The sequence below is a fragment of the Tenrec ecaudatus genome, chromosome 1 (genome assembly GCF_050624435.1).
Source record: "Tenrec ecaudatus isolate mTenEca1 chromosome 1, mTenEca1.hap1, whole genome shotgun sequence".
Classification (NCBI taxonomy): Eukaryota; Metazoa; Chordata; class Mammalia; order Afrosoricida; family Tenrecidae; genus Tenrec; species Tenrec ecaudatus.
Window position 1 is genome coordinate 15,516,218 of NC_134530.1, and position 8,963 is coordinate 15,525,180.

Genomic DNA, 8,963 nt, shown 5'->3' on the forward strand with positions numbered 1-8,963 from the left:
CATTTATGCTTCATGTGGTCTCTTAGAGCTCAAAAGAGATGGGCTCAGAAACCTCTCTGCACTCATGTCGGAAACTCACTGCCATAAATCCCTGCTGACTCACAGTGACCCCACAGGACTTGGTAGAAGTGCCCCTTGGTGTCCGGAGACTGGAGCGCTTTAAGGGAGTAGAAAGCCTCATCTTTCTGTGGAGCGTGTGGAGGGCTGGGATTAGTCACTGCTGACTTCCTGGTTAGCAGACCAAATGCATGACCCCCGGGAGGCCATCAGGGCCCCTCTCACAAGTGTGGTGGTTGACAGCATGTTGAGAATGTGAGGCAAGACAGAAAAGGCCGACTATCACACAAAGGTGGGCCATCTCAAAAAACTCCCAAATCAAGAAAATTTTAAATTATCATTCAAAAAAGATCGACCCACTCGGGAACTTGCCGGGCAAGTTCTACTTTGCGGGTAGGGCAACTGTTGGTCGGAGTTTGCCCGATGACAGTGGGTTTGGCTGGGTTTGGCCTTGTCCTCTGTAGGCTTCCAGTCTGCTCAGCCCTGAAAGACTCCACGCAGGAGAATGCGTCTGTCACATCTGTCTTCTCTTGCTGGTTGATGTGGACTGATGACCATTGGGCGAGCAGTGGGTTGCTTACCTACCGCAATTAAGACGCTGGTTAAGAGTTGCCACGAGTATCTCTTGGGTAGAATACCTCAATTCCTAAGCCCCTCTAGGCGAGCCCAGTGTCCCGAACCAAGCAGAATGGATTGGCATGAGCTTCCGACCTGGGCAAGGAGAGGAGAGCCCATGACATTGGGTGGGGATCTCTATCTGGCCCACAGCTGTTGGATAATGGAGAAGTCCTGATGGTCCCCATTGGGGACGCAAGGATGGACAAGGAGGGGGCCTGGTGGAAGATTCTGCTCTCTGGAGCCGTCGCGGGAACCGTGTCCCGCACCAGCACCGCCCCTCTGGACCGGACCCGAGTGCACATGCAGGTGTGGGCGTGGGGCCTCCAATCCAGCCAATGGGCATTAGTGGGCGGGGCTTTCCCGGTTTCAGGGTGGGGCTCTAGGGTATTGTTGGGGATACAGGAAGGAGATTGTGGTTTTGGTGGATGGGGACAAGGGCGAGCAATGGAGCCCAGAGGTGAGGGGGAAGCTTGGAGTGACGGGGGGAGCCTGATTTTTTCATTGGCGCTGGCTGCACCCAGATCCGAGGAGCTGGGAGCTGCAGGTGGGGCTGGGTTGAGAATGGAGAGGGCATCGGGGAGGGGTTTGTCCAAGGGTCAGGTCTTTTCCACCCTCAGGTTTACTCTTCCAAAAAACACCTTATGAACCTGCTGGGGGGGTTACGGAGCCTGATCCAGGAGGGAGGCTTCCGCTCGCTGTGGCGCGGCAATGGTATAAACGTGCTCAAGATCGCCCCTGAGTATGGGATCAAGTTTCTCGTCTTCGAAGAGGTAGGAAGTGATAGGTGTCTACAGCCCCGCCCTCCGGATCACACGAGCCCGCCTTCCCAGCCCTCTGTCTCCTGTCCGAGTCCTCAGGCCCTCTCCAAGGTGGGCTTGAGGCTGGAAGGCCCCGGAGCTGTGCTCACCTTCCTCTCTCCTCGCTCGGGCCCGCAGTGTAAAGCTCACTTCGGGGAGTCCTCAAACCCCATCTTCCAGGAGGATGTCTTGGCGGGGTCTCTGGCGGTGGCCGTTTCCCAGACGCTCATCAACCCCTTGGAGGTAAGTGAGAGCCTGCTCAGTGGACGACCTCGCACAATGAAGCGACTGCAGCCCCTACCTACTGCGCAATGACTCGTGTGAACCAGGCATCCTGCACAAAGCACCGTGTTCGACCCTCACCAGGACCCGCCACATGATCTGCCGGCTCCATTTGGTTGGTGGTTACTGTCAGATTGGCTGTGATGCTAGGTAACCTGGCCATGGCATTCTTGGGCTCCTCCTATGCACGTGACAGCTGGACTTTGACTGAGAAAGACTGAAGAAGCATCGATGCCCTTGAACGATGGTGCTGGTGAGGGATGTGGTCGGTTCCCCGGACTGTCAAATGAACTCCCAGATCTGCCAGAATGCTCTGAGAGGCAAGGATGGCGAGAATTTGGCTCCCAGACTTTGGCCATGTTCCTGTCCAGTGAGCAGGACCCACAAGGAGATGGGTGGATACAGTGGCTGCAAGCCCGGCAGAAACATCAGAAGCACAGTTAAGATGATGTACGATTGGGTTGGTTCCTGCTGCTCCACTGAGTCCCTGTGAGTCAGAACCGAGTCCCCAGCACCTCACAGGAAGCACTCGCATGACAGCAGGGAACACTGCTCGGACAGAGACACTCAGTGCCCTTTGGGGATACTGTTAATCCATCTCTGGGAAGCTGGCCCTTGTGTTTTACGGACCTCCTCCTTTCGCAACCAGGACATCTTTTTTTATCACCACTGGGTTTCCTGGTCACTCAGCCAAAGTCTTGCTGTCCTCACATCTCAGAAGCCTCTGCTGGCATTGCCCTAAGCCGGGCTCCTCCTTCGGGGATCCCATCGTCCAGATACTGTTCTTGCCAATACCGTCTTTCTTAGGCATAGACTGATTGCCCAACTGTTATGTGCATATGACGTCACCATGGCTTCCAGCTGAGTCCTGCCTGTGGCATTGTGGCTCTTGGACACTTCTCAAGAGGGGTGTTGCACAAGTGCCCAAGGCAGCCTGTCCCTTGAGTGCCTGATTGCGGCTCCAGTGGGAGCTAGTGGCAGATCTGAGCCAGACGGAAACCCTTGACTGCTTTGCTCTTTGCTCTTTGCTCTTTGCGTCACTCTGTTGTTTCTTGGTCCAGTTTTGAGGTCGTTGGTTTCCTCTGTGTTGGGGTGCCATCCATCCTGACGGCTGTAGTCTTTGATCTTCATCGGTAAGTACTTCCAGTCAACTTTCCTCCCAGCCAGCAAGGCTGTGTCCTTGGCACCCGGCAGGCTGCTCAATGGCCTTGCTCGGCTCCTGATTCCACGTACTTGTTGGCATCGCCCAGCATCTGGGATCACTGTCTGCACACAGGATGGAATCCTGAAGACAGGGAGGGGATCCGACGTTGAAGCACAACTTCCCTGGTTTGAAACCCTGCGGTCTTCCTGCCTCTGCTCATGTGTTCATATGAATGTGGGGACACAGCTGGTGTGGTTCAGGGAGCGTGAACATCAATTGTTTTGTGTTTCTGGTGTCCAGCGTGTAGTTGATGAGACCAGATATGGCTGGGGATACAATCCCAGACAGTACACCTGAGGCACAGTTACCACCCTTCAGTCAGGAAGGCTGGCACGGGACGGGAATGGTTTCAGCAGAGCTTCTAGACCAAAGCTTCCCAGAGTGGGTGGGCTTGAGCCTGGAGGGAGCACGGAGGGAGGCGTGCTGAGAAGACCCAGTGAGGCTGCAGAAACAGATCCCTACACATTATGTGGTACCATTGGCTTTAGTAGTAAAGTGTTGCATTGCCAGCGGGTCATGATTTTGTTCTGAAAGGGGGTAGAAAGCAAAGTAAAATTGGGCACAACTCTTGTACCGGATAAACCAGGAAGCAAGGGCTGGCCATCTACTTGCCACACTCGTGTATAAAACCCTGGGGGGTTGCCTCCTGACAGATGAGGTTAACAAACCTGGAGAGTGAGTGTCTGTTTCCCTGGGGCGGGTGTTTGATTTGAGGCAGGGCTGGCTCCAGGGCACTTAGCCCCATATATCCCACTCACTGCACTTCTCCGGGCCCCAGAACAGGGATGCCCATAGGGGTTCTGAGGACCCTCCTCACCAGTGTCCCCTTGACGACCGTGGACAGTCTCACCGACCTCTGAGGGCCTGGAGGCCCACCCCGTTGTTGAGCTGTGCCAACAGGGCTCCTTGCACAGGGACAGGGCATGAGTCCCCCATGAGACTACTGACAGGAGCTCCCTGGCCTCCCTGCCTCCACAGGTGCTGAAGATCCGCCTCACGCTGGGACGCACAGGCCAATACGATGGCCTAGGTGACTGCGTCGGCCAGATTCTTCGCCGCGAAGGCCCGGCCGCGTTCTATAGGGGTTATGCGCCCAACATGCTTGGCATCATCCCTTATGCCTTCACTGACCTGGCTGTCAATAAGGTTGGCAGAGGTGGGGGTGAGGTTGCTGTAGGCGGCATTGATGTGGCCCAGGACTAGGGCCAATTCTGAGCCTTCTCTGGCCCCCTACCCCTTGCAGATGATGAACAACATACGGGTAAAGAGCAGAGGGGATAACGAAGAACACAGCCAGGCTTACAACATCTACACACAGACGGTGTCCACAGTGTGTGGCCAGATGGCTAGCTATCCCCTGACGCTATTAAGGACCAAGCTCCAAGCAAAAGGTCTGCCTGCCCCTGATGAGACCCACTTTGTGGCCCCACCAAATGCCCTCAGCACATCCCACACCCCCATTCTCCTTACTTGGCCCTGACCTCTTAGGCTGCCATCCAAATGCCTAGAACTCATACTTCCCCAAAAATCTTAACATCCTGTGCCATTTTCCCTCAGTCCCAAAGGTGATCTAGTCCTGGGTGACACACACCTCGACCCCGCCCCCACCCCGTGCATGTTTTCCTCCTGACCTTGTGACACAACACTTGCTGAGGAGATGGTGGCCAACTTACACATTCCCGTGTCGGAGGGAAGTTGGGAAACCCAGGGCTGTTTCGAGGGCCCCGTTTGGGGAAGGGCATCTCTAGGCCTTCCTTCCCTAGCATATATCGGTGGACTTCAAACTTCCAATTAGAAGCTGAGCCAATGTCCCAAGGATAGACCACGCAGGGACCCCAGGACACAGGACTCACACTCCCAAAGAGGCCAGCTTGCTCAAATAGACTCATGACACACCTGCACCATACATTCTATCCGGAGATTCACATTGACCCAAATGGACAGAGCAGAATGACTCCTTAAGGTCTCTGAAGTTGTCCATCCTCACGGGAGCAGAGAGCTTCAGCATTCATCACTTGACACTGACTCGGGAACCCTAGAAGATGGGGTGGAATGCCATTGTGGGTGTCTGGGACTGTACCTCAACCATTATGGGAGTAGACAGCCTTGTCTTTTTCCCAGAGAGGCACTGGTGGGTACACACTGCTGGCTTTGAGGTGAGTAGACTAGACTCAACGCACTGGGCCACCTGGGCTCACGTCACCTTTAACAGCTCCTCCTCACCAGGGTCCCCAAAACAACTCCTCAGATCTAATTCCCCAACTACCTTAATCACCACAACCCAACCCATCTGAAACTCTCAAAAAAGACCAGAGCTCACTCCCTGACCTTGACAAAGCCTCTCTCCACAAGCCCCCTGAACACATGCCCAAGGCCCTAGCCAAACATAGGCATCCTCACCACAGTCACCTCTTTCAGGGGAATTGTCCAGAAACCCTTTCCCTACACGAGCGCCTTAAAACACCCTGAATGAAGTCTTTTGTTGCCGCCTCCACACTAGCTCATTTCCTCTGTAACATTCCAGACTCCATGCTTTTCCTATCAGCACCCCAACACCCCCACTTCCTTTATTCTATGTGTAATAACTTGGCCTCATTCCTCATAGATACTTTCGAGGGCTCAAAGCCCACCATGCGGGCCATTTTCAGAGACATCGTGGCTGAGCAGGGCTGGCCGGGGCTCTTCCGAGGCCTAACACCCACTCTATTAAAAGTTATCCCGGCTGTGGCCATCAGCTGCACGGTCTATACAACAATGAAAAGCACCCTGGGAGTTTAGGTGAGAGCCAGACCACAGGTACATAGGGGTGATTAGGTGGGGACAGTCCCTTCAACAGTACATGATGTGACACCCGCTGCTCCTGACAGGCTCTCCTGGGGAGGACATGATTGTGTCCATGGAGGTGCCTGAAAACTCCAGGAGCAGGAGTAGAAGGCCAGCATGTGGTGGAAACCGCTGTTGGCAGACTGGTGGCCAGTTCTCTGACATGCACTGGCAGAGGCCCAGGAACCAACCCAACAACTTCATGCAGGTGAGGGGCTTTGGAGAGAACTGCCATCTCCCCAGGAGTATATGAACTTTGGATGAAAGGGTGCCAAGTGGCGGTTGTGTAATTAGGTCAATTGAAAGAGATATCAGACAAAATGAGGCATTCAATTGCTCACCTCTCAGACGTCCAGGATCTCAGCTGTCAGATCCGTGCAGGGAGGGGGGATATATTTCAGGTCAGGGCTTATATACACTTTGGGGACATGCAAGCCCCCCTGGTTCCATTGTAAATGGGAGGGGTTGTACCTTCGGCATACTTGCAATAGGAAGGGACAGGCAAGGGGTGTACACGCCACAGTAAGAGCAGGTACTAAGAGTATCCATGTGACAAGATTTGCGGCCTCTAAGGACCAGAAGGCAGCCAAATCTTGTACCTCCTGGAGTTGGCTTCACCTGGCTTTGGGGCTGTCCTTCAGGGGAACAATCCACTGTCCCACTGATCAGGGAGTGGGCCCCATCTCAGGTGGGACAGACTATATAGTCTGAATGCTCTAGATGGCCATAGCCCTCAGGCAGGAAACCTTGAAGCAGTTCACCTCCAAGTGACTAGCCATTGACAATGTGTTAGCAAGCAGCATCTTAGGTTTGGATATAATATGAGGGAACAACCTGGGGAATAACCTACCTGTATGCGACACATTCCCAGCACCCTTGTGTCCCTGCCCAGGTCTACTCCTGCAAAACCAACAACCTGGATATCCTGGGGGACCTGTGGAGCATGGTCAATGCAGGTGCGGTCCACTCATTGTGCTGTGGCAATGACATGAACGTCCTCAAGGGAGAAACTAGAGGGCACACAAGTTGATCAAGTTCATGGCCTAGGAACAGGAGGGAGCTGTGAGCAGGCATGGCATGGTAGGTAGCAGTGGGGGCTGGGCTCTTGGAGTTGAAGGGGCACTGCTAAGGCCCTGACACCTGTGCCTCCCACCCACAGGTTACATGGGCCATCCTGTGCCAGTAAGACATTCTGTGTGGACAGGAGAGCTCAATGGCTGGCTGCATGGCTAGTGCCAGAAATCAAACCTATATTCCAGAAAAGAAAGCATCATTGATCCAATGGAGGTGAGGAGGAGCTTGGGCCAACAGCAGGGGGAGCCCCCATAGCTGCTCCTGAGGCAGCACTCCTTTTGGAGTGTGGCAATGGGAGATAGGGTATCCAGAGAGAGTGATCAAGTGCCACCCTGTTGGCACCAACTCCTTGGATCCCAGAAGCCACAGAACAAGCCTTGCCTGTTCCCATATCCTGGCCTCTGTGCTCCATAGCTATCTCATTGGCAGGTTTGCGAGAATAGGTTAGCAGGCATTTCTTCCTCTTCTTAGATTGGAAACTCTGCTGACCACAGTCTAGCCTGAAGTCCCCACTGCCACATAGGTGGCAGCTTCTCATGATGTCTCTTGTCTTAGAATGGTCCCGGTACTCTCCAGGTGCTGAAAACGAAGTTGACCCTGTGCCGGATGGGCCAGTACATGGGACTGCAGGACTGCTACCAGAAGATCCTAGGGAACTGGGGTCCTGGGCCTTCTACCGCAGTTAACTGACCAAAGTGCTGGGGGTCTTCCCCTATGCAGCCATCGACCTGGGCCTCTCTGAGGTCCTGGGGCTGCTCATCCCTGTCCGCCGAGTATGCCGCAGGCCTGCATCAAGGATACTTCCTGTTCCAAAGCGTCCAGGACTCTCCTCCTGGCTCCCTACCTCTGACAGGGACACCTCTCAGCCTTACCAGGCCACTTCCTGGCTGTGGGGGACAGAGGGGAATGAGGAGCCACCCTTCTCTGTCCAGACCCCTGCAGTTTGACACATCATGGGACATGCTTTGTCCAATCCTCCCAGGGACTGTCTTGTGGGTTGCCTCCCGGTCAATCTCACTGAATTAGGACTGGCTCCGGATAACTGCCCTAAAGGTCTGATCCATTTCCGTAACCAAGTGGGGCCACAATACGAATTCAACAAGGATCGCGTTGGCCAGAAAATGGGACTTTCCATTCCCATATTCTCCGCGACGTTCACAACTCCGGTCATGAAACCTCAGAATGGTCTGAGATTCTGTACGTTCATGCCATCTTTTCCTCTGCTCTCGTCCCCCTTTCTGTGCCTCCTGCCAAACCAGCCAACGTCCTCCTTTCTCAATCCCCTGTGGTGGACTCTTCCAAACTCCGGAACCTCCCACCACCGCACACACTTCCCATCCTTCTGATAGCTTGGATGTTTTGTTCTTCACACTTCCCGATCCTCCACCCTAGTCCCTACCATCTCCTATGAGTCTGGAACCAACCCCACCACCTTCTCAGCCTTCAGAGCTCCCCAAACATCTGTCTCCCCCTCCGGACCCCCTCCACTCTCCTGTTGTTTGGGGTGGAAGACCCTATCCCAGTTCATGCGCTCTTCTCCCTGATGGATCTTTCTCAAATAGAAAAATGCTTACGGACATTTTCTAAGGACCCCACTACTTGTTTTAAAGACTTTCAAACCTCACACAAACGTATGACTTAACATGGATGATCTTTATATCGTCGTTACGTCTACTCTTAACCCTGATGAGCGAGAGCAGGTTTTTTCAACGGCACAGCAGCATGCAGACAGGTCCACCTCACAGGTGCCACCATGCCCGTAGGCCCTCAGGCGGTTCGTAGGGGGACCTGACCTGATGTTATCAAACAGATACCCATGCTGGCTGAGAGGGCAGAGCTGGCCGAGACCGCTTGATACATGTTTGTTGGCCAGCTTACACGCCATCTCTCCTAAAGAAGTTAAGTTTGACAAGCTGGGAGAAATTACCCAGCAGCCAAATGAAAACCTCGCACCTTTCCCTTCACACTTCACTGAAGCCTTAACACAGTATACTTGGTTGCACCCCACCTCTCCAGCCAGGGCTAATGTTTTAGACACTCGTTTTATAATGCACTTGGCAATATTCAAAAGAAACTTAACACTGCAGAGAATGGCCCTCAGCCCCACA

At 53.9% G+C, this 8,963-nt stretch overlaps 1 protein-coding gene across 1 annotated transcript; it reads left to right on the plus strand.

Annotated features, from left to right (window-relative positions):
* The first annotated feature begins 849 nt into the window (after positions 1 to 849).
* LOC142431710 (mitochondrial carrier protein SCaMC-3L-like) lies at positions 850 to 5,736 on the plus strand. The gene is made up of 6 exons (XM_075536697.1): positions 850 to 981; positions 1,293 to 1,445; positions 1,611 to 1,715; positions 3,937 to 4,104; positions 4,202 to 4,349; positions 5,564 to 5,736. The coding sequence occupies exons 1-6, from the start codon at positions 850 to 852 to the stop codon at positions 5,734 to 5,736; spliced, it is 879 nt and encodes a 292-aa protein (XP_075392812.1).
* The last annotated feature ends 3,227 nt before the right edge of the window (positions 5,737 to 8,963 follow it).

Bases quoted from the DNA above. Each gene is read 5' to 3' on its own strand.
- LOC142431710 (XM_075536697.1), top strand. From the start codon at position 850: ATGGTCCCCATTGGGGACGCAAGGATGGACAAGGAGGGGGCCTGGTGG. The intron at 4,105-4,201 runs GTTGGCAGAGGT...TACCCCTTGCAG, and splicing joins CTGACCTGGCTGTCAATAAG to ATGATGAACAACATACGGGT. The intron at 4,350-5,563 runs GTCTGCCTGCCC...CATTCCTCATAG, and splicing joins GACCAAGCTCCAAGCAAAAG to ATACTTTCGAGGGCTCAAAG.